The 27,472-nt window shown below is 45.7% G+C and overlaps 1 protein-coding gene across 4 annotated transcripts in view; it reads right to left on the bottom strand.

Moving 5' to 3' along the window:
• Window positions 1-27,472, bottom strand: part of DAAM1 (dishevelled associated activator of morphogenesis 1) — an 896,952-nt gene that overhangs the window by 81,475 nt on the left and 788,005 nt on the right. For all 4 annotated transcript variants that reach the window (XM_069638889.1, XM_069638892.1, XM_069638891.1 and 1 more), the window contains 2 exons: window positions 25,754-25,842; window positions 8,985-9,153 (listed from right to left, as the gene is read on the bottom strand). In XM_069638889.1, the coding sequence (XP_069494990.1) occupies window positions 8,985-9,153; window positions 25,754-25,842 (258 nt within the window). The remainder of the gene's footprint in view (window positions 1-8,984; window positions 9,154-25,753; window positions 25,843-27,472) is intronic.

Here is a 27,472-nt window from a genome sequence, read left to right as displayed (position 1 = left end):
TACATTTACTATTGGTGACTACTGCATAGGAAATCTGTTTCTTCAAAATGACAGACTACAGTTAATGGTTTTATATTAGATAATAGAAGTAGTAATTAACACTGTTTTTCCATATTAACTGAATGAAGGGTAATATGCCTCGCTTGCCAGTCCTTTTATACTTGCTCACCTGATACAAAGCCTAATTGAACCGATTTAGCGGGTGGAAGGAGTGAGGGCAGTATGGAGGAATGGGGACTATGTACGAGGAGCACAGTAGTCACTACAGTGAGCAACTGTTTCTTCCTCCTACGTCCCGTCCACTTTCCCCTCATACTGATGGGAGATTTCGTAGCAAGACAAACTCATGGGTGGAGGCAGTACAACTAGGAGCAAACAAGTTTCTCAAGACTGCCTGACCAATCCGGCGTCAGCCCAGGAACTGGTACCCAAGCAATAGTGTTTTCAAAATGCCGATGGCGTGGACCATGCAGCAGTCCTGCACAGGATGGGAGTACCAAATGGTACCCTATTGGCCTTTGCCCTCACTGTGTGTGCATGTATACAGTTAGGGGCAGTCATATTCTGAGACGGGAATGACAGTAGTTAATAGAGCCAAACCTCTGAGCGATAATGGCTTTCCATGCTTGGCTGCCTGGGTTGTGTCCCCCGAAGGCGATGGAGCATCAGATCTTTTTGATTTGTTTGGTCCTGTAATGGTGAGAAGTGTCCGCAGAGGACTGAGGTTCAGGAAAGCATGTCAACAGGACCACCGCCTAGCTTAATATGGATGGAGCGAACTACCTTTGATAGGAAGGCCAGGTGCGTGTGCAGCACAACCTTGTCCCTATGAAAGACTATGATGTTGCAAGGTCAAGAAGGCTTGTATCTCGCTAACTCTTCCAGTGGAAGTGGGGGCGACCATCCAGGAGAGGACCCTGAGTTCTGTGGGATGCATCAGCTGAAAGGCCCTACAGATGTCTGCGTACCATTGACTTTATTGTGGAGAAGGATGACTCGCTCAAGAACCGGTAGGCTGCAATGGCAGCCAAATCAGTGTGACAGGGGTCAATGGGGATGCCTGATGGCAAGAGGTGCGAGAAGAACAGCATGTCAATGAAGCCACTGGAGGAGGATCGGGGGGGGTTTGATACCTTTTTCCAAAGCCCAATGACCGCTGTTTCCTGGCTGCCTAAATGATTTTTCATGTTCTCTGTGGAGAGACAATGATCAAGAGTCAAGCCCTCAGAAACCAGACTGCTAGGCTAAGCAATTGAGGGCATGAATGGATTTTGCCCTTGTTCTTGAAGCAGGATGTGATGCCACTGTGGAAGAGAAATAGGGCCCAGCTGTTTCAGCCTCACATGTTCTGAATACAAAAACTGGGCAGGGCACTCGCAGTATGAGTGTGCAGTTTGCGGCTTTTTGATTACCTGCTGTTCGCGGGGCATCAGCCTTTGGGTGGTCTCAGGTGAGGAGAAACAGAATACACCTTCTTCCCATAGGTCTTAAGGAGCTCAGCTTCCTCGCTTCTGGGGGGGTGGGATGGGGTGGGGGGGGGTGCTTCTCTCACAACTTCAATGCCTCAGTGAGGAAGTCTTTCTGTAACGGCCAACCTGATCTGCTTGAGGAGCGGAAGTCTAAAACATCTGTCAGCACAACCTTCCTTGCCTGGGGATCAGCCGGCTGCGGCACGCCCAGGAAGACGGCCAAGCATATCCTTTTTTCATGGAAGGCCTTGACAGAGTGAGACCTCTTCAACCAAGTCGATATTAGAACTCGTGTCCAGAACAACAATGTCTGTAATGGCCAGAGTTCCCTCCTTTGATTCTCTGCGAGGAGAACCACAGCCTTTGGCGCCTCGAATGTTGGTGCAGGCTGAGGTGGTATCACTGCGAGATGTTGAGGCGAGATCAGGCTCCATGTGGACCTATGAACTTAAAGGTGACAGAGGCGGCAGTGGCAGAAGCTTTGCTGTTGGCAGGGAAGGAGCCGGAGGCGCTATTGGTTGAGGCATGAGCTCCCTTATCCACCCCTTGAAATATTCCACCATTGTCCCTGATCTCGCGATAGTTTGGAACTTACCAGTTCAGTTCATATGCCTTTATTCAATATAAAATAATTAGGCAACAATCAAATCACACAACAAAATATGAAAATAGGTTAAAACCATGACATTTGGCTACTAGAGCCAAGGTTTGATAAAATCATCACAGCATATGGCTAAAACTTAAACAAGGTTTGTAAAATTGAGACAAACTGGTATCCCGAAGGTAACAAATATATAATGTGCATACAGTGCAATTCATAGACAAATTCATACAGTGGCAGGCCCATTTCCCAGAAGGCCCAACCCAATGCCAATTCAACATTGTGCCGCCCCTTTCAGCAAGCGGTTCCTTCTGAGCCAGGCCCGATGCAGATACCTTGCAACAAAGTAGACAATGTTTAAGTTCTGCGTCGATTTACACAAACTCAGAGCCTGACCTATCCTGCGAACATTAAAAAGTTTAAATGGCGGCTTCAAAGAACTGGATCTCAAATCCTTATAGCAGCCACAAAGAAGCATAAATGGGCTAAAGATTCCTCTCCTGATTTACATGCTGGACATGGACTGGTTCCAATGGTATTCCAAGTACACATGAACTTGGCCACGCACAGAGTATTAAACCTAAGTTCTCGTGCAAACGACGGGACAAAAATATCAGCCACATTCCTGTTTAAATTCCAGATATTGATTCCCTGTAGAGAGCTGGAGGCAGACTGTCTCCATCCTATACCGTGCTCAGTCTCTGGCCGCCTACCTGATGATAGCCTTTGATTCTAAACACATGTCATGTGGATTTTCCCAGTAAATGCTTAGACCCTTGTTGATCTGGCACCTCGATGTGGTTAAGCCATCAGATTTATCTTCCTGCCTCCAGAGACAGGACGTGCTTCAAAGCTTCCCTATATCTCGCTAGCCCTGGTGTACCCCATATACAAGCCCAATACAGCACAGGGTTGAGTTTTAGCTCTTCGATTATTGGCCTGGCGTCAGTCTCCAACTGAATCAAAGCATTGGGGGTACTTCGCGGGCAATAAAAATAACTTTAAAAAAAGGTGTTTTCAATGATGGTTAGCTCTTCAGCGTTAGAGCACCCCCAGAGATCTGCTTCATATAGTGCAGAGGGTATGGCCTGGAAATTGTACACCTTGATCACTGGGAGTACTGCAGCATACCCATGTCTTAGGGCAAACATTCCCACAGCCTTGCGTTCTAGGACGGTACAAGCTTTTGCAAAATGGGAAGACCAGAGGCAGTTCTCTGCAAACCTCAAGATCAAGCAATCATGCGATGCAACATGCTCCAGACTATTGCCCTCTTTTACATCCAAAGGTTGGACCTTGCTATGTAAGGGTCAGAAGACCATCGTCTTGGTTTTACTGGCATTCAGCTCCAGACCAAGATTTCTGCATTTCCTGCAAAAGGAGTCCAAGGTCTTCCCAAGAGCCGTTGGAGTCAAAGCCAGGAGGACTGCATCATCTGTGAAGAATAGGGACGGTGTCCTATCCATGTCCAGTTTTGGGAGGTCCATGCACTGTACTAGAAGGTCCCCAATTACTTTGTTAATGTAGTTACAGAAAAGCAGGGGGGGGGCTAGGAAACATCCTTGTCTAAAGCAGCTCTCAAGATTACACTAGCCAGAAAATTCCCATGCCAGTCCCCAACGCACACCTGCACGATTAATGCAGTATAGCGACTGGACAAAAGTTCTGGGGTTTGTCTATCTCTCAATACCAGCGACAATAGGGCCTTTGCGAAACCATCAAAGGCAGACTTCAGGTCAATGAATAAAGCATAGATTTTGGCTTTATTCAAGATTACATATTTTTGCAAGACCAAAAGAAGTCTAAAAGCCTGGTCTATGGTGCTTTTCCCAGCCTAAAAACCTGCTTGCAGGTGACGGATTATATCTAGAAAAATAACCCATTCGTGCAAGTGTCCAAGCAGAATCTTGGCAAAGATCTTCCCAGTGGAACCTAACAAGTAAGGCAGTAATGCTGTAGCCCAAGGTAGTATGGATTAGAAGGTGTTGTAGGGATTCTGTGTCACAGAACTTTCCAATCTAGGTCAGCATCTATCCAAGTTAGAGGTCCCCCACTTGTTCTCCCTCTTGGCCCCTTCTGCGCCGTAGTACATAAGGTTTGATAACCCTGAAGGTGTACCTGCTCTAAAGCCCAGGCCTTGGATGCAAATCAATCTGTGGCTCTGAATAAAACAGAACCATTTGAGGTCCGTCAGATGCTTCTCTACCCCAGCCATGTTCCAAGAAACCAGTTTCACTGTGCCACTACCACTAGGTGGTAAGGTTTCATCTATGGGTATTAGCCAACACACCACCTCGAGGCCTTTGCCTTCTCCTTCAATGTCGTCTTATTGCTTTACCATTCCACTGTGGAGTTAGAGTTGGCTGGATGTGTTCAGACTATTGGTATATATTGTCTAAAGGAAATTCTAGATCTTATCAAAAACCTGTTCTATTCTGCGGCTATCACAGAAGACAAGGTTGTATGGGTCACCGTGGGGGGGTATAGGAGGACGGTGCAAGCATCCTATTCAGTGGTGCTGTAGGGACCCAAAGCGGTTGCAGTGGCTGATAAACCCACGAGGATGAAGGTGCACAGCAGGGTAGGCTGAATAAGCCATGCTGTGCTGGATTAAATGCGGTCCGTGGTACAAAAGATTTGCGTGACACCGTTGGCGGTAAGACAATTGGCGATGCATGTCCCTTGGCCAGCGCACATTTTTCCCACCCAGAGTGCACCATGTTCTTCAGGTTTGCCACTTTGGAGCTTGCATATTGGTTATAGCACTTCCCCATCTTTGTGGCCTGCCTTGGTAGTGACACAAAAGCTACTGTCTACCAACGTGGTGCCCGCGAGGTAAAAATCGGATGACCCTCGGACTCAAGCCCAGTGATAGGTGCTTCTGGAGCCTCTGATTAATGTCCCGAAGTAACCGCAGTACCCCCTGTTTCACTGCAGGTAACTCTCTGTCAAGCACCTGCCTGGTACCAGACCCTGAAGAGTCCTTGATCTACAGGTCAGTAGCTTTTCCAATAAGGCCTGAAGAGCCCTCAGCTGGCAGTTAAAAGACCTCATAGAGCCCTCAACCCATGGGTCGGTAGTAGCCTTTTACGGCCTTGGGAGTTACCCTAGTAACTTTAGCTCTGGGGCCAGTGGTAGCCCTTACAGTGTCAGGAGTAACCCTGATAACTTTAGTTCTCATAGAGCTCTCTACCCATGGGTCGGTAGTAGCCTTTACAGCCTCGGGATTAATCATGTGAATTTTAGATCTCCTGCCCAAAACAGCCTCAGTGCCAGGGTGGGGTGCCTGAAAACAAATAGAAGTTACCCGAGCGGTGCGCAAAGATGTGACCTTGACCTTTCAAGCAGCCACAAAGTCATTGATCCAGTGCGGAGGAGAGTCTCAGAAGAGGTCTTGTTACCGACACAGGTGGTGGCTCAATGCCTGGGATCTGAAAGCTGCGGAGGCCAAACAGAAACCCCACTGGTGGGAAGGACCCAAACCCCTCAGGCACGTCCAAGGGGAAATTCCTGCTGTAACTGAAATTAAAATCCATCTTTTTTTATTTTTATTAATGCATTTATTTGCTGAAAATCAATCTGTATTTCTGCAAAGATAGCAATAAAAGATTTCATATTACACAAATACACCCTTCAGTCACCAATGCATTATCAAAGCATTCATGACTTTTTTTAAAATAAATATTTCCAGTCTGAAAACATTGTAGGTGCATAGGAAAAAGCACACAGATCAACAGATTAAAAGGTCCTAAAAGTTTAGATTGGAAGAAAACACTGATATACAACTTGTGACGACGACAAGGGAACGTTGAAAAAAGTTAGCAGAAGCTAAAGTGCAAATAATGCATAATTACGTAGTAATCTCCTCTCTTACTAAGGAAAGAACAGGACAAAAAACAAACACTAAATAACATGCTGATTCAGCAGAGCCAACCCCCAAAAAAGGGTTCTATGTCATTTCATCGACAGCTATTTTTTGGACAGTTTTCTTTTAAAACAGAATTGTTTTTGCTGAAAAAGCCCCTTTGAAATGTATTTTTTATTTTTGGGGGGTTTTCCCAGTAAGCCCCCATCTAGCATTTTTTTTAAAACAATTCCTGACCCCCCCCCAACCATTTATATGCCTTTTCGCACCCCCCACACCCCTATATTTTGCAATGTTTTTTTGGGTGCAGAGTTTTCATTAAAAACCAGTTGAAAAAATAGCTGTCGATGAAAGGACGTTGTACCAAAAAAAAAGAAAGCTGCAATTCATGAAACGACCAAACTGGCCATTCTTCTCTTGACTGCACGTTTCAGAAAGGTTAACATCGTCCAACCTGTGATTGGGCTATCCAGCATCAAAAGATCAAAGAGCAACACGTCATTGTACACAACCCTTATTTCTAAGGGAAGAAGTGCGGTAGCTATAATATCAGCATAACCCAGGCGGAAAAGGATAATATGAACAACATCTTCATTAGGTTTGCCACATGTGCGGCAAGAAATATTTAAAGTTGTGCCTAACCACGTAGAAGTTACCTGATACACATTAATGTGGTAGAAGTTACCACATTAATGGGTACACAATTAAATCTTGCTCGGGTGACAATTTACCTTTCATAAATACTGCCGATTTGTGATTGATGAAATTACTGCACGTCTTTGATTACTAGGTTTAACCAATTCTGAGGTTTCATGTGCAGCTTTCGAGCAAGATTGGAGTTGCGTTCTGACAGGAGTCACCATCGTAGATGTTAATAGGTGCATTTACCTCCCAAGTCTAGTTTTTTCATAACATTTGTAAATTCATTAAGTAATAACTGAAGCACTCTGGGAGTTCGTGCAATCAGCACTGTGTCATCCACGTAGACCAGAGCGGGGATCTTTTTTCCTACGATTTTTGGGATTTCTGTCCGCAATTCGGTTGAAGCCTTCTGAAGGTTATTTATAAATAGGAAAAAGAGCAAGGGTGGAAACACACTGCCCTGCTTTAATCCAGTAGCTATGGGGAAATACGTGTAGTGTCCTATCCCTCCACCTTTGACACAGGCCTGCATGCCCTTAAGAATATTCTCCAACATAGCCACTAAATCCCTGAGACAGCTTGTATGAGTTTAGCGCACAGCTTGGACCGTTTGACTTTGTTGAATGCGGTTGGGAGGTCCGTAAAAGCTAGGTAAATCTGCTCACATCTGGTAAATACAGAGTAAGTTGTGATTAGGTATAGATTTAGAGCCTGTTCGGGTGTCCCCAGCCCTGGCCTAAACCCCCGCTGAATTTCCAAGAGGACATTTTGTTCCACCTAGTGCTCTATTTTCCTCAAACACAGCACTTTCAGAGATCTTAAATGGTCTCTCTAAAAGGGAGATTGGCCTGTCGGATACAGGATTCTCTCTAAATCCCTTTTTACAAATTGGAAAGAGAAGGGTTGGTTTCCAAGTTATTGGCATTTGTCCCCTCTGCAGTGCGATATATATATATTTTGATACCCAGGCAGTCATTATTAGTTCATATGTACAACTGTTTCTCCTGAAAATGTCAGGGAAAAATAGCTGAACGAGCTTTTCATGCACATTTGGTTTGATAAAAAATTACGAATTTTGAAAATGTCCAACAAGGGGGGCGGGGGGTTGTGGGTTCGGGGTTGTCCCCCACTTCCATTACATGGAAAGCTGGGGACAAGAAAAAAAAAAAAGGATGGGAATCTGCGGCGTCCGTTCCCACCCATAATTGGGAGATGGCATGGACGCTGCAGGGAGAAGCCAGACGCAAGGAGCCCGAAAGCAGGTAAGTGCAGGTATTTGGGTGTAATTGTAAGGGATAAGGGCATGCAAAATTTTCATTATGAGGACATTTCAGCTTTGCATTTTTCGGCTGCGTTAAAATTTGCTGCGACTATCATGTAGATCCTAAGCAACGGGCCTCTTAATCTTTGGGAATTTTCAACTGTCGCTGGTAGCTTCCTCATGCAAAATTTGTTTCCTAAAGCTAATGATATTTGTAAAGCGCTTAGGGGCCAATCTTATCACTGATTATGTCGATGCGATTTTCTTTAGAATAAACCAATTATAACCGGCTTATGTGGGTATGACAGTGAGGTAGGCTAGTGTGCACCAAAAGAAAAAATAATTATGGAAAGTATCCAAATAAAAACACGTTGCAGCAGGTGCAAGGCATCCAGCCCCGTCGAGCGGTAAAAAAGAGCGGCGAGCGATGCATGCGGGCGGACACACCCTGCATGCATTCATTTGAAGGGAAAGTTTTATTGTGGTGCAAAAAAGGCTCCAGTCCTGTCTCCGTTGGATGAGGTATCCCATCAGTATGGTGGAAAAGCAAGGGACGCACGTGTATTCGGTTCCTAGTGATAGTTTCGAATGCCAAAAGTGTCGAATAAAAATGTGTCGGAAAAATGCATTTTTTTTTAATGGGGGGGGCCTCCCCCCAACCCCTGTTTGTTTTTTTACCCATTAACACCAATCTTTGTAAAAAAAAAAAACCTTTACCTACAAAAAAAAAGCATTTTTTCGATGCATTTATTTCCAAACTTTTGTCATTCGAAACTATGTTTTCGAAACAATGCCTTGTTACCATTGTATTCTTACTCTACTCATGTTTTAAAGGCTTGCACCGAAATAAAATAATATGACCAACTGGCAGATACCATAGTTCCTTACTTAGTGCAGAAATTAAGTCAGGAGCCATTTTTTCAGGAACACTGGCTATTCCTACTCTATTTATCAATGCACCACATTCACTGGCCTGTAGCAGTAAATGCAAAGCGCTTACAATGTTGGGATTCAAAGCTCTTTCAAAAGAGGTGCATCCTGCGAAAAGGGTTGAACCACATGGGCATGTTCGTGCAAGTGATTATTTAATGCGAAAATACAGGCATTATTTTCAAGTTCTTTGAAAAAACTTTACCCCATGCTTACTTGTCTATGCTGGATTTGGTGTCCGCAATCTTGTTTAAACTGGAGATTTTGAACCCATACGCATTCCCTCGTTGGCCTTTGTTCATGTAGTTTCCAAATGCCAGTACAACCTCCAGCAACTGTTTCAGGCTTTTACTCTGCAATACCTCCTTGGAAGCCGAGCGGATTGCTAAGAACGAAAGACAAAATGGTTTTACATCCACAAGATAACATCTTGGTAACAATACTAGAAAACGTTATTCAATTACTGCCACATAAAGGCAGCGTATGGATAAACGTGCAATTTCCTCTAGTGTGTGGATGGTACCATGTCCCCAAAGAGTCTCACTGGTGATTTCCGTTTTCCAGATGTGGATGTTCTCCCATTCCCTTTGGCCTTTGAAGGTGCACTTCAGACGTGTATGGGTACTTCAACCCCTTAGGTTGTTGATCCTGCTCTGGTCACAGGCATATATCTTTTCTACCCCCAGACGTCGCCCCTTCTCCTGCCGTGACCAAAGTCTGATGGAGTAGTTGAGTAATACAAAATGTGAAAGGTTTCCTTATGCTAGCTAAGCAGGAAGGATTACATTCTGCCTGCTCAGCAAGGTAAGAAATGCAATCTATCAATGATTGTCTAGTTTTTCCACATATTACTTCGCGTTTTCTTGGGTAGATCAAGTAGTCACCAGCCACAGGAATGCAAGGAAAACCAAGACCAGTATTTTGGAGCATCCTCAGATGCCATATGGGAGCCAAGCGGCCATCTGTTCTCATATATGGCATCGGAGTATGCCCAAGAACTCACTACTGGTCTTAGTTTTCCTTAAAGTCCACCGACTATTCAATAATTTATCTGCCTGAGAGAAAGCAGTCATAATCCATTACTGCTAAAGGTTCTGTTGCTTCGCCTTACATGTACCTTTAGACCCAGGTTGCATTTTAAAAGCCCACACTCCCAAAATGCTCACTTTCTTGAGATTTACCATGCTGTATATTTAAAATAAGGTTGCTCTTGTGCGAGACTGAGTATTTTGTACTGCAACCCTATAATGAACCCCAGGGCTTCCTTTAAACCTAAATTCCATTACCCTAGGAGATGAGACCTCCCAGCTTTCCCACATCACTCTTCTGCCGACTTTGCAGCCTCCCATTCAGGCAGGAGCCAGCACAAAATGTCTTTATATAGACATTTCGTGCCTGTGCTCTATTTTAACTATTAGCTCCTTTTTAAACATTCTGTATAATTTGCTGTCCGACCATTCCCAGTTTGGTTCCGCAATATAGCTTTGCCATAGTGTTGCAGGCCGAAGATCATAAGTCTGCCAATCAACTTTTAAAACGAGTTGTATGGCTATGAGAGAGAAAAACCTGGAATTGCTTGATACACTTTCACCGCTTAGGAACGGTAGCATTAAAAACGTATTACAATTAACCTAGCATCACAACTAAGGGAAATACATCTAAACAAGAAGTTCCTCACAGTATGCTCAATTACTTTGTAGAAGACTCTCTCGCTGCTGGCCATGATGTGAGCTTCAATGGACGGAAAGCAGTAGAGGAGGGAGATAATCTGTCCCATCTACATGACCCGAACACCCCCCCAGCTAAAACCCTAGCGAAAGCTTTGGAAACACTAGGCTTCTCCCACTCCATCTCTAAACCAACCCATAACAGGGGCCACACTAGATTGGAAAGCCCATCACAACTGATCACCGATTGTAACAGCCAACTCTACCCTGCTTTTGACAGACCACCACCTCATCCTCGTCACCCTCTCCACACCTAAGCTCCAAAAAGCTACTGCCATACCTCTCCCCTCTGCTTCCACCAGAAGCGCATGCCTCCTCATCAGGCAAAGGTTAGCCTCCCACCTCAGGGTCCCAGCGTTACAGCCCCCTTTCTCCAAGGATCCAAATGCCTTGACCCTCTCCCTCAATACCATTCTGGCTGAAGCAATGGATGTCATTGCCCCCCTAACTGCCCGTAAAGCCAAACAAACCAAACACGCCAACACATGGTTCACTCCGGAACTCGCAGCCCTATGTGCTAAAAAGCATGCAGCCCTATCGAAATGGCAAACCAACCAACTTGCCGTAGACAGAATTGAATTTAACAAACTGTCTAATGAAAATAAAAAAGCAATCGTCATTGCCAAGGCTAACTCGTTCAGTACTAGAATAGCCAATGCCAAGTCCAATTGTAAGGACATAGGGCCTCATTACGACCCAGGCGGTAAGTTACCGCCTGGGCCGTGACTTTACCACCATGGCGTAAACTACGTTTACGCCATGGTGGTTGGCGGACTTACCGCCCCATTCCGACCTTGGCGGGGCGGTAAGTCCCCAATCCCCATTTACCCTTCCCCATTCCCATTTTTGCCCCATAGGGCATAATGGGAGTGGGGAAGGCGTTAATTACGCCACCGTAAATTACGGTGGCGTAATTAACTCCATGGTCCCTTAGCGCCATGGATTTTAACACCTGCTAAAAGCAGGTGTTAAAAGCACCATGGCGCTAGGGGACCTCGTAATTGGCGGTAAGGGGTCGGCGCAGCTAACGCTGGCGTTAACCCCTTACCGCCAGGGTCGTAATGAGGCCCATAGTCTCCTTTTTTAGAGCGTTAGAAACTCCTGCCCCCAGCCCCCGAGCCATCTTAAAGAATGAAGCTTGGTGCGCTGACATACAAGCAGCCATGCTCCGCAAGCTTAACACCCTTCAGAACAAAATTGGAGCAAATCAACTCAATCCACTTCCCTACAATACTGCCCAAACACCCACTCCTAGCCAGAAAACCTGACACAACACTCTTCTCATTCAGAGACGTCAATGAATCAGAAGTCGCGGCAATCATGAAGAACATTAAACCTTCCAAGTGCAAAGGGTACATCTGCCCAGTCTCCCTTATCAAGGAATGTGCAGACCGGCTCATACTGTTAATTGCATGCCTCCTTTGCTTCAGGATCGGTTTCCCCTAGGCTAAAAGAAACGTGGGGTCGCTCCCTTCTAAAAACAAAACAAAAAAAACTTTGCTGGACCCATTCAATCCCAATAACTACAGACCCATAACCACTGTACCTTTCCTGCTCAAGATTCTTGACAAAGCAGCATACCTGCAAGTCCAGCAATTCTTAGAATTAAAGAATATTCTAGGTGCCCGATAATCCGGTTTCCGTCCCGGTCACAGCACTGAAACGGCCCTACTGGACCTTAAAAATCAAATTGATGATATCAGTGACTAAGGTAAACCTGCCCTACTACTTCTCTTAGATCTATCGGCAGCATTTGACCTCGTGGATCACAAACTACTCTGTCAACACCTCTCAACCTCAGACTTCTTCTCACCCAATGCAATCACCTGGATAGCCTCCTTCCTACAGGGCAGAGCCATGCGAGTTTTCTTAGACCAAACATCCGCGTCCCCAGCCACCATCGTATGTGGAGTTCCCCAGGGCTCCTGCCTACCCCCCACGCTGTATATAATTCTCACCACCTCCCTCTTCAACTTACTTGACTCGCTCAGCATTATATACACCAACTATGCCGACGATACGCAAGGTCTCATTCCTCTCCGGCAACTAGGAGGCTGATTCCAACACTCTTAGCTCCATTTATGCCACCATCAACACAGGGATGTCTGATAACTGGCTCTGCCTTAACGTGGACAAGACAGTTACTACTGCTAGCCCCTACTGACTCACAAATCACTCTGGATGACCAGTACCTATCATTCACCATCGACAACATCACCATCCCAGTCTCCCACTCAGTCAAAACATTGGGAGTCTACTTAGATACTAACCTCACTATGTCTAGACAAGTTAGCGCTATCGCCACCTCTGCAGCCTACTATTCCAAACTCCTCAACGGCACCAGACCATTCCTATCCACCACAAACTGTTTGACAATTGCGCAAGTCCTCATTGGCTCAAGGCTGGACTATTGTAATGTACTCATTACAGGAACCTCAACGAAAAATCTAGACAAATGACGAACTATACAAAATAACACCTTGCGCGCAGTTCTGGGCATCTCCAAAAGAGAACCTATCTCAGCAGCCAGACGACAAGCGCACTGGCTGCCTGTCCGCCAGCGCATCTTGTTCAAAACGCTCGCCATCACGCATACATGCATCCATCACAACGCACCTCCATACCTCTCTCACAGAGTCATGCTGCCTCCTGCCGCAAGACCTATAATAACACCATACACCAATCTACTGCTTGTTCCAAGAATTAAACGTGCCAGAGGCGGTGGCGCGAGTTTTCTTTTCATTGCCTCCAGGCACTGGAACTCCCTGCCTCAGGCCATCAGAGTTGAACCCTCTCATCGTGCCTTCCACAAGTCAATCAAAACTAGATTGTTTGCCTAAAACTGCCCACACAACTGTTAAGGCCGAACCACACACTGATACTGGCTCAATGTATAACAGCCATATCCTATTAACTATGGTGTCCTTAACTAAACAACTGTATCCTGTGCATGATCGCAGCTCAACATGTAACCCTGCTGCCTTATCACACAAGTTTAACCAATACTAACCATTCATGCATACTTTAACTTGGGCAAGGGCTAATGTAACCAAGCCACTTACCTAAAGAATATGAACTTGACTTTTTTTGTGGGCTAATGTAACATAACCACTTACCTATGTTCTGCAACTAATATATATTCTTGTGTCATGAGAACACAATATAGAAGCCATTCTCTATGATTCAGATTGGTAATGGGCTTCCCTCAAGGGAGCCAAATAAGCTGGATGTTTAGGCTAGATCAGTAGTGATCTTTGGGCCCCAAACGAAAGATGGATTCTTTTCACCCAGACTTTGGTTGGTCAAAAAAACACCCCATACACCCACAACTTGTTTGGTAGCCACCAATCAAGATCAGTTTAAGAGCTAGCTTAATATAGCAGCAGGATATGATCAAAAATATTTAACATTAATGATAAACAAAAACAACGGACCATCAACTGTAGATGATTTATAGTAAATCAACTGTCAAGCGTGACATAACTTTCAAAAAGAAAAGCAATCCAAATGTCGTTAGTAACTCTGGTACTCCATCTTCAGCCCCCTCACAAATTACTTGTGGGAATATTTACCTGAATGGCAAGTGGACCAGAAACTTAGAATGCCACTGCAAACTTAGGTGAACGCAGGGGGCCACATATGTGCATTACTCTGATGGAGTCCCAATCCCCATATCTTGCATGCTCCCTCACACAATTTATGACAAACCAATTGGTGTCTGGCACAGTCTCACATCATATCAGAAGCAGAGATTCATGACTGGAGTTAGTAAAAGCATGGCTTTGTACAAGTAGCATCAGCGTTTCCACACAAACATCTCTGCCCTCTATTGGAAACAAGACTACCTTCTATATTGTAACAAGATATGGTTGTCACATAGGACAATTGTTTGAGAAACATCCTCGTCCGACGTGTGTGTGAGCAGTTTCTGAAATATTCAATCACAAGGTCCTAATGGCGAGTTTGAGCATTTGGTTGAACTCTGATCGCTTAAATACATACTCAACAAGTTAAGACCAGTCATTTCCTTTCACTAAGATGCCCTTCGTACTGCTGTGTTCCTCAGGACTACTTTCTGTGCTCTTCTCTTAAGTGCCTAAATGTCATTTTGCACATGTAGCCATTGCAGGATATCAAGCCCTTCAGCTTTGAATTATATAGGAAACCTGAAAGTCTGCTTGTGCGTTACACTTGTAAACCGAGAGCAATATCCAATACCAAAACTCATGTAGGGTGATGCAATACAGACAGGCCCCATTGCTACTCAGGGATCTATAAACAGAAATAGACCTGACATTAAAAGCAACAAGACAGATTGTCATGCTTGCGACACTGCAAACATCAATGCCTCTTGTGATAGCCCGACACCCTAGCTCCCAAATGTTTACAAGTAAAGTCTTGTTCAATGCCAAGCTTAACCAAATGCAGCAAGTTATTCACCTCATCAAATCCTGTAAATACTACCCAAAGCTGATGAGGATTCTCACTTTACAATTCCAATATCCACGAGCATTCTAAACTAGAACTTTTATTGCTCACAATCTGGATTTTGTCAATGCTTTATAGCCCATTGAAAACCAGGCAACACTTACACTTCAAGCCATTTGACCATTTCAAACCCGGCTACACAAGTGGACCGAAGTCATCCTTCAAATCTCAAGGTTTGTTAAGGACCCGAGTAGAGGGGTCTATGGGGTTGATTTTTTTAAATGTACTCATTGCAACTTTTTTTTTCTTATGAACGTTTGAAAACAAATGAAGCACCAATTAAAAACGAGTGGGATTAAGGAGGTCCCATGGTTGTATGGACAATACCAAGGTATGAAAACATATTTAAAACGTCTTTTTATGTATTTTTCCACAAAGACAAGAAACCAAAACACTGTCCAATCACAATGTGCGACATAAGAAAATGGGTGGAAAATACCCTCACCCCCTCAAGCCAGCTAACCCCTCTAACCCAGGGTGACGAGCTCAAAACAAGAAACTAGTTGCCCCAGTCTGGGGGCAGTGTGCTTTACCAGTGGGCCTCTCCTAGTCGGGCATGAAAGGTGCTAGTAAGAAAGAGAATTCCACAGTACAAATATATCTATATTCACAGAAATAACCTTAGTTACAGTGCAGTTAAGTTGTGCAGATTTAACTCAACAAAACCCTTGAAATTCAGCGGATGTGGGAAGCCAGGACCAGCTTAACTCAGTGTGCTCCTGTTGATGTCCACCATATTGCCATTTTGTATGTCGTTTTGAATCCCTTCTCTTGTAATATGTGCTCATGGAGTTTGCAACGGGAGCGCGCCGAGTTAAGCTGGTCATGACTTCCCACATCTGCCGAATTTCAAGGGTTATGTTGTATGCACAACATAACTGCACCTTAAAGTTTTTTTTCAGGGAATTTCAAGGGTTTTGCTATACCATCTTTTTTTTTACAGGCCATTAGCCATGGACTTTGGCCGTGTCCACTGCACACGTTCCCCAATAGGTTTCTTTTGGACCCACTAGGTGGCCACAGCCTTTGGCCGATGCCACTTTACAAGCCTTTTGGGCTCACTTGGCAGGGCCTTTGGCCCTGGACAGTGAGCATGGACTTCGGCCGTGCCCACTGTATCTTTTAAACCCTACCTTTCTTTCCTGCTCACTAGCCATGGCCTTCGCCCGACGACTAGCCTCCCCAGCCTTTGGACGTGGCCCCTTTACATGTGCCCCAATAGCTCTCTTCCAGTCCACCCTCATCATGGTCTTTGGCCATGGTAAGCGCGCACAGCCTTTGTCTCTGGCTACTCATAACTCCATTAGGTTTCCTAAACGGGCCAACTAGCCATGGCCAGTGACCCTGCCCATGGACATGTCACTAGGTTTCGTTGGGGCCCTCTGGCCATGGCCAGTGGCCATGGCCTTTGGCCCTATCCACTTTCCAAACTGCACCTTTCAGTTCCTTTTAGTAACCACGTAGCCATAGTCTTTGGCCACACCCATTATCCCCACCTCACTGAAGCTGTAACATTACACATTTCCCATAAACACGGTTGACATTACCCCGATAATAGTAATGTACTACAAATAACCTCAGTTCTTAAAATAATGCAGTTTATTCGTAAAATAACCCTGGTTATGAGACAACGTTCCGAGTTCTGAACTTGGTCCCCACCACTCAATTTCACATGATGTCCTCTTTCCTCCTCCTGAACTCTAGCCTGACATTTCATCCTTTTTACTCCTCCAAATGGCATTTTTTCCAATTTTTGTTATAAGCTATCCCCGGTTATTTAGAAAATAACCCCAGTTATCTCTCGCATCTAAAAAAAAAATAAAATACTGCAGGTTTTTTCATCTCTGAAAAAGCTTCACTGATGCATTGTGGAAGACCTATATAGCTATAATTTTGGTAGAAGGGAGCAAATATTTTAACTACTGGATGGAACAACCCCCGAAACGTCCTTGAAATCCGAGTCAACGCTTTGTGCCCAAGTTGTTTTGTACCTTATCCAATTCCGTCCAGTGGTTTTTGCTGTGCATAGACTTTTCTATGCGGGGAAATGAATGGGAGTAGGCTGAAAACAGTGTTTTGCTTTCTTAACTTTTTCATAATTTTAACAAATCTTTCCCAGTCTTGGGAGCCAGCAACAAACTTTGTTTGCAAAATATCAGCCAAATCTCCCATGCGGGTCAAAAGTGATTAGAAATTCAATTATCGGGTTTCCTATCGAACTTGATACTCCACTATAGTGTGGTGACCTCCACTCCATAATAAATACAGAAGATGGTGAATGCAGCACCTGAGATAAAAGACGGGGTTGCAGGCCCTGGGCACTATTAGATAACATGTTTAATTACAATATCATGCATAGCCAATCTAAATTTAGGACAACACGCACTTTTGTAATAGTGAGCAGGCAGACTGGAGTTTGAGTCTACCAATTACTCTCCATCCAACTTGCTATCCAGGTCAGCAATCAGAGAAGAGTCTCAGGAAGGGGTCAGTAGTTTCTTACAGTAAACTAAACTTTCGAGGAGCGGTTGGACTACCTTGTTAGGCAAGTGGGCCTTGAAGGTTAAGAAAAAAGTAAAACAAAATAAAAAACATGATCCTGCAGATATACTTTTATTAGTCTAATTCCATATTTTTGGCTGCTAACTTAAGCCTGTAAACAATACGGCAAATCTTTATCTGTACATTCTTGTAATTTGTGCAATATGGTGTAATATTGTAAATTCATTTATATAACATTGTAACATTGTAAGCTTCGCATATACTTGTTGCTGCGCCCGGTAACCTAAGGGTCTGGTGCGCAATATAAATAAATAAACAAACAAACAAACAAAACATTGAATATAAAATGCCGAATGCACGTTTAGTGTGTATTTGGCATTGTAGATTAGATCTTTTGCCCATAATGCCGAACAAACTAACCTAAGAACACATTGAAAAACACCAGTTGCTAGACCAAGCACAAGTCGGCTTCAGACCCGCAAGAGGAACAGAATCGGCACTATTTTCCATCTGCGACGACCTAAAAATAAACGCAGACTCCACCACAACCTCGGCCCCGATTCTGCTCGACCTCTTGGCAGCTTTCGACACAGTAAGCCATGACACCCTTATCAAAAGATTAGCAAATACAGGAATAACTGACATGGCACTACTCTGGACTAAATCATTTCTAGCAGACAGAACATAATCAGTATGAATAAAACCCTTCAAATCTACTCCACAAGTTAACGACTGTGGAGTACCACAAGGATCCTCACTATCACCACTATACTTCAACATCTACCAGACTCTGTTCATCAGGATTTAAAAAAATACATTTTGGTATTATGGGCTGCAGGGGTGTCCCCCCGCATACATTACAGGCAGTGCGGGGGGCAAATGGGCGAAATCCCAAAAGATCAAATTACAAAATACAGCCAAATGGCTCTGTGATTTTGAAAATTCCATCTTTTGGTATACTTTCTAACGTACATCCTTTAAAGACCACATGTGGCTCTTCTTCTACAGGAGGATGCACATCTTTGTTCAACAACCTGTACAATGTTCTGCGGTGAGCCACCTTACCTTTCAAGCCTCCAACACATTGATGTTCTTGTCCTCAGTAGCTGGAATTCTGCTCCACCTCAGTTATGGGATGACTCCTCCCATCCCCATTAATAAAGTACTAAACTTTGCAACCCACACTAGTCAACCTCACTCGCTCAACTGCCACCATCCAGACATTCCCAAAAGCTGAGTGGCTCTTCATGCAGCACTATTCCTTCTATAAATGTCTTTTTCTCGTCTTCAAAGCCATTCATGCCCCAATTGTCTCATCTATCCCCCACTACTGCTCACCACACATTATGCGAACGCAAGATTTAGTCAGCCTTTCAGATCATTGCCCGCGCTATTATCTCTGTGGCTTTTGGGACTTGGCCCTCCTTTCAGTGGAAGCCTTCACAACTGATCAAAGTGAAGGGCAACCTGAGAGTTCCAAATGGTCTTATGCTCCCCCGCCTGAATATAACAATATCATTGTATGTGCTATATGTATTATCAGTGTGTTATCGGTTTGTGCTGACTCCATTTACCTTTCCAATATCTGGTTTATGCATCCACTTATTGGTAAATCTGTTCAGTGCTAGCAACATAATGTATGGTGTTTCTTTTTTTTTTTATTTTATTTTAAAACTTTATTTTTGTTGCACATCACGGCTGTCACATCATGAGTTACATATATACTTTACAAACATGTTATATTCATCCAGATCCGTATCAATTGTTACCGATTGGCATCGTGATTTTAACAGTTAATGGCCTAGGCGTACATCTATAGGAGTATGTATAGGAAGAGATAGGGCACCATACAGGGTTAAAACACATTAAAGTTCGTTCACACTGTTATCATCAGAGCTTTCTGAATCCGAGGAATTTTCGGTTAGGTACTTCCTGAGCGGCGCCCAGATGTCCTTTGGTTTGCATGGGGTAGGCAACAGTCCCACATACTTTTCCTCACATTCATTCACATATACCAGTGTGGAGAGAAACTGCTCCAATGTCGGAGGCTGTGTACTTTTCCACTTCTGCAGGATGCATTTCTTAGCGACTGCACAGGCGACATTGAACAGTCGCCTAATTTTTTCGGGCACCTTTCCGATGTCTCCAAACAGGTATTTCGGGGGGTTAAGATTAGCAGGGATTTGTGTAATGCATTCTAGGGTGGTTGCTACTTCCCGCCAGAATTTTGCTATGAAAGGACATTCCCAGTACATATGGTAGGAGTCTGCGCCGGGGGTGTGGCACGTTGGGCAGGTGTCGGGCACATTGGTGTAGCACTTCGCCATCTTTGCCGGGGTGAAGTGTAGTCTGTTCAGGATCTTGAACTGTATTAGTCTTAAGCCCGCATTTAACGATACCTTTTTGGACAGGAGACAGTATCTGGACCATTTTCCCGCCTCGATGACAGTGCCCATATCTTTTTCCCATGCTGACTTGATGGTACTCAAGACGTCTGTGTGGGTCTGGACCAAGGTATACAGTTTGGACACCCCTATGCCAGACTGGGAGTGTAAGGATTGAAAACATGCGTGCTCTGGAGGTTCGTCTGGAAATGTGGGCCAGCGCTTCTTGAACGCTGCTTTCATTCTGTGGAACTGCAAGGTTTTTAGGGGAGTCTCGCCGACCGATTCTGCAAAATCTTCGGGAGTTACAAATTTACCGTTTGGGAACATGGATTTCATTGTGAACTCATATTCTGGGAGCCAACTTCTTTGAATGCCAGTATCGTACGTGGGTGCGATGCCTGGGAAGTTCCAAAGCGGAGCTTGTGAGTCATACGGGACATCTATGTCCAGTCGCTTGCTGATAGCTTTCCATGCTGTGATCGTGCATGTGGTTGGGTCAAATTTGCAGTCATCTCTGTGTCTTTTCGAGTAGATGACTGAGCGCAAGTCTGTTGGGCGGACTGAGCGGCGTTCTATGGATACATGTGGTGTCGTGTCCAGGGGGTTTTGCCAGAATTTCGCGTATTGGGCTTGTGCTACTTGCCAATATAGTTCGAAGTCCGGAGCCGCGAAGCCCCCCTTATCATAAGGTTCGACCAACTTGGCCCAGCTTATCCTGTTCGCCCCCCCCATTCCACACAAAGGTTGTAACCATGGATCTAAGGTTATCGAAAAATGATCTGCCCGGCCAGATGGGGACGTTGCAGAAAATGTAAAGGAGCTTGGGCAGAACGGTCATCTTGAGCACCGCAATACGGCCAGCCAGGGATATGGGGAGCTTAGCCCAGATTTGAAGTTTTGAATGTGTGTTTTGTAAAATGGTCTCGTGATTATCTATATACAGGGAGGCGCCGTCACGGGAGACCTGTATTCCCAGATAACGAATGTGTACAGGAGCCCATGTTAGTCCATGTGTGTTTGTGGGACAGTTGGTGGTATCGGTTAACGGGAAGATTTCAGATTTGGTGTTGTTGACTTTGTACCCCGAATGTAGGGTGAAGTCGTTTATTACAGCCAGTATGGGACCCAGATTTTTCTCAGGTTCTCGAACATATAGCAGAGCATCGTCCGCATACAACGAGATGGCCTGGTATTCTCCTGACATATATATGCCTCGATGTTCCTGTTCTGCCCTCACTGCTGCCGCCACTGGTTCGATTGTTAAAGCGAATAGTATGGGAGAGAATGGGCATCCCTGTCTTGTCCCTCTGTGTAGTGAGAATTGATTAGAGAGCGTTTGATTAGTCAGTACCCTGGCTTTAGGAGACGAGTACAGGAGCCTAATACAACTGGTTAAATAGGGGCCAAATCCAAATTTATGGAGAACCTCAAACATATACATCCAGGAGACTGAATCGAACGCTTTTTCTGCGTCCAGGGATATCGCTACTGCCTGTGCTTGAGGTTTGATCTGTGCTAGGATGCAGAACAGTCTGCGCAAGTTTAGCGCAGTGGATCTCGTGGGTATAAATCCACATTGGTCGGGGTGTACCAGTGTGGGCATCTTGGGGAGCAGTCTATTTGCAAGAACTTTTGCGTAGACTTTAGCATCCGTGTTTATCAACGACAGGGGGCGATAAGAGGAGCGATCATATGCTGGACGTCTGGGCTTCGGGAGTACTGTTATAACAGCTTCTGTCATTGAGTCCGGGAGCGAGCCAGTGTTAATGGCTTCCTCCCACACACGGGTGAGGACAGGGACAAGGATCGTTGAGAAGGATTTGTATAGCTCGGCACCTAGCCCATCAGGGCCCGGGGTTTTACCTGAAGCTAGTGTTTTGATGGCTTCGGTTATTTCGTCACTGGTAATAGGCTGCTCAAGGATCTGGTGATCTGCCAGGTTTAATTTAGGGAGGTCAATCCTGCTCAGGTATTTGCGAATTCCTTCTTGTGTACTATTATCACGATTGGAGTATAAGTCAGTATAATAGCGCAAAAATACATCATTTATTTCTTTGTCGCCGTTGACAACTACATCTTCCTCTGTCAAGATGCTCGCGATTGGGGTATGGGAGTGTTCGTTGCGGAGCATACAGGCTAAGAGGCGGCCTGCTCTGTTGCCCTCCCCATATCTGCGTGCTCTGATGGGAATGGCCATGTACTGCTGTTCCTTAGTCGCCAGATCATTGAACGTATGGAGCTGTGTGTTGATGTCAGCTAGGGTGTGTCTGTCATGTGTCATGCTATATTCAGTTTCGAGTATTTGCAGGTGTGATTCTATAGTGTCTAGTTCGTTCCTCATGGCTTTGAGGAGACCAGTCGTTTTGGACATCAATACCCCTCTCACCCACACCTTAAACGCCTCCCACACAGTCGCCCATCTGTCTACGGAGCCATGGTTCAGAAGGAAGAATTCCTCTATATCAGTGTGGAGAGTCTCCACGACATTCGGGTCTTTTAATACGTTGGGGGACATTCTCCATCGTCGTGTTGGGCGGTCTATGCCAGGGAGCAGCGTGGTCAAGGTGATCGGGGAATGGTCTGAAAGCGTGCGGGGAAGGATTTCGCATTGTTCCGTGTAGTTAACCAAAGGGGACGAGATAAGCCAATAATCAATTCTAGATTCAGTGTCGTGCACTGAGGAGTAAAATGAGTATTTCCTCTCCGTAGGGTGAATACCCCTCCAGGCATCAGACAGGGTGAACTCTTCGAGGGCATGTCGTATAACATTCGCCGCTTTGGTGAGGGCTCTAGGTCTACTGGAGGACCTGTCTAATGTAGTGTCGAGAATGGTGTTTAGATCTCCTCCCCAGAGGATCCAGGCGTTAGCTGTGAGGCCTATCATAGCAAGAAGTTGTACATAAAACTGCAGGTCGTCATTATTCGGGCCATACGTGTTTATCAGGACGAGTTTTACCCCGGCCAGGCTACCCCAGACCACTACGTATCTTCCCTGTGGGTCTGTCTTGCATTTGTCGGTGGAGAACCCCAAGGAGGGGTGTATCAGTGTGATGACCCCTCTACTCTGTGAAGAATATTCCGTATAATGTCTATTACCACCCCATTGCCGAAGTATTTTTTCGTGTGTAGACTTCAGCGCGTGGGTTTCCTGGAGCATTACAATATGCGGATGGTGCCTGTTGATGTAAGCGCCTACCTTACTAGCTTTTGCTCTGTTATTTAACCCCCGAATGTTCCACGTGAGCAGTTTCAGGCGGAGCCCCTGGGGTGTCCTAGTGGTTTGTGCCATTTGTGGTCATGATGATAACATGTAAAAGTGTGAATAGTTATGTAAGGAGGGACAGCGAGTGAGCCAGTGAGTGCACTTTTAACCAAACGTAACCTATAACAACTAATGTAAGCTTTACATTAAGTGCCCAACAGGGGCATCCGGAGGCCTCAACAATGGCCAACAATACCCATTGGCAGCCCATATCGCCATAGCCCACCCCCACCCACATCATCGCACCCAACTTGATGATGATCCCTTTACTCAGTACTAACTTGTGGGAGAACCCAAAGATAGGGGTCGTGTGCCGCAGCAAGACCGGCTACATTCCAGGATTAAGAGCAGAGGTGCGTCTCTGCCCCCAGTAGAGTCCATTGCCATACGAAGTTCACATGTCCGCCAGACTCTCTGGGTACTCAATGTGAGGTGAATGTTCAGGTTACACCGGCTGTTGCAAGTCATCATGTTCAGCGCCCTGTCTTCCAGGCGGTAGAGGAATCGAAGCCTCCATATAGGATAGGGCGGCCGCAGGGGATTCGAAGAAATGTGCTCTTCCGCCATGTTGTATTCGAAGTTTAGCTGGATAGAGGAGTGCATAGGGGACCTGTCGCAGCCGCAGTTGACGTTTAATTGTTTCGTAGGATCGTCTTTGAGTTTGGACCCCTGCTGAGAAGTCCGGGTAGACGTGGATGCGATCATTTCCAATTTTTAGGGGGCCTTTCTCCCTGGCCAGCCGCAGGATGGTATCCCTGTCTCTGTAGTTTAACAATTTCGCTATGACAGTGCGGGGTGGGGCCCCAGGCCTAGGCGGCGGCGCGAGGGAGCGATGGGCCCTCTCCACCATAAATTGAGACGAGAAGGCCTCTTCCCCAAGGAGCAGCAAGTCCTCAATCCGAAGTTCCATTGGCCCCTTGCAAAATGATTCAGAGAGGCCGACAATACGGATATTGTTCCGCCTGGAGCGAGACTCCAAATCGTCGCATTTACTACGGAGCGTGTCCATCTCCCTTTTCAGAAGGGTAATGTCCTGCGCGTTTCGCCGGGTAGAGTCCTCGTTCGAACCAATTCTGCCCTCTGCTTCAGTGATCCTGGCACTTTCCTTGTCCACTCGGGCCTTCAGTGAGCCTATTGTGGATACGATATCGTCTAGTTTGACGTTTATAGCCAGGAATCCGCTCTGGACCGTGGTGAGCAGGTGGTCGAATTTAGAGTCCTCCGACAGCTGAGATGTGGTGGAGGGTGGTGTGTCAGGGCTAACAGGAGGCGTCTGCGAGCTGGTGAACGAATCCATAGGGCCGGTTCTTCTGCACTTATTCGAGTTCTTACCAGGCATGTTGTGGGGTAAACAGGAGTTTGATGTTCACGGCTCAGCGTGCCGCTGGAAGGACTGGCGGCACTGCCCTGGAGCGGTAGAAGGCCGAGCCGCAGCGGGGCACAGTCGGCCGATTCCAATGCAGGTATGGCCCGTTGTGTGCAGGCCGCCTCTCGGCCACCGCTGACGCGAGTTATAGGAGAATCTCCCCAGCCCCACCCCGCCAACGGGGGGGCAGAGGGCAGGCACCGCGGCAGGCCTACACCAAGCCAAGCGCCACGCCCGTCGGTACCCGCGATCCCCGGCGACGCCGCACGGAGTGGTGGCGGCTCAGAAGCACCTCTCAGTGTGTTGTTTTATCGCTTTCCCGCGCAGCGGCGCAGGGCCCACAGGCCACTAGGGTTCCTGGATCGGCACTCCGGAGCTTGTCCGACCTCGCGCCCACGATGCAGCTCGGTCCACCCTCGCTCTCTCCGGTCCCAGGGCCGCGCCAGGGGATCGATTCCTCGTCTCGTATCGAAGGATCTGGTTTAGGAGACCGAGTCGCAGCTCAGCGGATGACTGTTCACGTCCACAATGGTCTCAGCGTGGGAGTGTCTGGGCGGTCCCAAGCCGCGGTTCTTGCGTGATAGTGCCGCGGAGCCGCGCGGCGGGCAAGGCGAGCGAGACCACGGGCCTCACCCGTCCGTGGGCTTACAATGTCCGATTTCAGCCAGGATTTTCCCCAGTGGAGCCTGGATGTGGCGGGAAGCAGCTCAGCTAGTCTGGGGGTTCGACGCACTCTGGTTCCGGATAAAAAAGTTAACAAGGATTCATGCCGGAGCGGAGCTCCTCGGCTATGCGGCCATCTTGCTGCGCGGTAGCCACGCCCCATAATGTATGGTGTTTCTTGAGTCTATGTATCAAGTACATGGGGCCGTCTCCTGAAAACCTTGCGGGTGATGCAAAGTGTTCTCAAGTCGATTTGTTTTTGAACAAGCAGCAACAGTGAAATGACTTTGCACTATGAAATTTAACTGCTCAATTAATTCCCAATGTCTGAACATATACATGAATGCTTAACAACGTTTCAAAGGACCTTTGCCATCGACTTTTTATGAAGTAGGGTCAGAATATCTTACACTAAGCTGAATGTATAAGCCTTTAGAGGAACATAAAAGGCTGACATTTGGTGTCGAGATGAATGTACCAAGAGAATGTACCCATCCTTAGTTTCCCTTAGGCAATCACCCAATATTTGCAGCCCTACGAGCTGATCACATACATTAGGGATGAAAATAAAACATCTACTGCAAGTTTACCTTCAACTTTGGGCTTGACTTCAGCGACCCGCTCAGCAAACTTCTTTTTGAAGTAAAGAGACTGAAGCCTTTGCTGATAGTGATTTATTCTACAGGAAGGAAAGATAAACACATTACGGATTATCACCACTGGCAGGTGATTTATTTTCATGATGGAAATTCCATGTTCCCGACTCACTTCTCCAGCATAGATGTAGAGGACAAACTTGGTGCTATCGCTTAAACATTTTAGGTAGAAATAATAATGAAAAGAAAATTCCACCCAAGAGACTGACTATTTCTAAATGTGTGTCAGATTAAAACAAGATGTGACTGAAACAGGAGTGCTTTCATTTGAGCAATCTAACATGTGTTGAGATTGAAATAATCTCCATGTTAAAGGAGATCTGGTATTAATATTTCTAAAACTTTCATTACCCTGGGAGTTATGTCAGCTCCAGATTTACTTTAATGTTATCCATCATAGAGAAAGTTCTCTTGTGTTAGCCACATGGAGCCCATGTGCTGCTGCCACAGGTGTAGGGACGCTCCTATTGTCCAATATAATGGTATTCATTGTATAAACCCCTTAAAGGGACCACACCACAAGAAAGAAAGCAGTCGCTATCAAAATAGAATCACCTTATTGATTAACTGCATTTTACAAGTTCACAAACAAGACAATATAAGGTTGGAATCCTGTGCACAGTGTGAAGTGTTGGGACCTCGCAACACATGGACATACTTCGCAACATTGCCTTTGAAAAGGCAAGCAGATCTCAGTGCAAAGATTGCTACAGGTCACAGAGTAATGAAGCACCACTGACTTTCATAACAGTGACAGCACCAAAGTTAGACAACTGTAATGGTGTTCATGTTGCAGCCTTCTGGCTTTACGGAAGAGTGTGGGTTCCAGGCAACCAAAATCCCAACCAGCGAAATATGTCACACAGTGCCTGGGGTGCTCAAACTCTCAAACGGGATGTCAATGACCCAGCCAGCTACAGACCCATCCCAATCTCCCCCACCACCTTACCTCAAGAAGAAAGGGCAGGTCACTCACTATACATATGCAGAGCACGTCCGAGCAAAGGGCGCAAAGAATCACAAACACACAAATATGTATGCAATAATAAGCATTATGCTGTCTCTTTGCTAAGGACACCACGTTAAACACATTTTTCCCTACGTTTCCATTGGGTTTCACAAACTAATAACTTCATAATAAACATGCCGAGAACAGATTTTTGAATTTCACATTGCAAGAGGTAGCTGTAGACAGTCCGCAAATTAAAAGGAATTGGGTCATGGGAGGCCATGCTACTGTCTGGGATATTCCAGTAATTGTGTGGCTCTGCCAGTGAATACCCAGAGTAGGCAATGTGTCCAACTAGTATCTGGTGCATAAGGGTCTCTTCGATGGAAGGCATGGCAATGTGCAGATCACCCAGGCATCAACTTTAAATACTTGGACAAGTTTCAGCCTACTGATAAAGGACACGACTAGGGGAAATTAAGATTGGCATTCATACCATTTCAAAAGACCTAAACTGGTCTAATGTACTTGCAGAGAGTGCGCTAGCTGAGCAGGCAATACACTGTACAGTTATGTTATGTTACTCAGATTTATAACACGCATGTAACACCTGAAGGCATCTTGGTGCGAGGATAGTCACAGTAGTACAATATCAATCTAGGGGACTAATGAAAGAGCAGAGATTTTAACAAGCGACAGAAGTG

Source organism: Ambystoma mexicanum, chromosome 14, assembly GCF_040938575.1.
Source record: "Ambystoma mexicanum isolate Mex_15411 chromosome 14, UKY_AmexF1_1, whole genome shotgun sequence".
Taxonomy (NCBI): Eukaryota; Metazoa; Chordata; class Amphibia; order Caudata; family Ambystomatidae; genus Ambystoma; species Ambystoma mexicanum.
The sequence above is the reverse complement of the archived record's forward strand: the minus strand, read 5'-3'. Positions and strand labels throughout refer to the sequence as shown.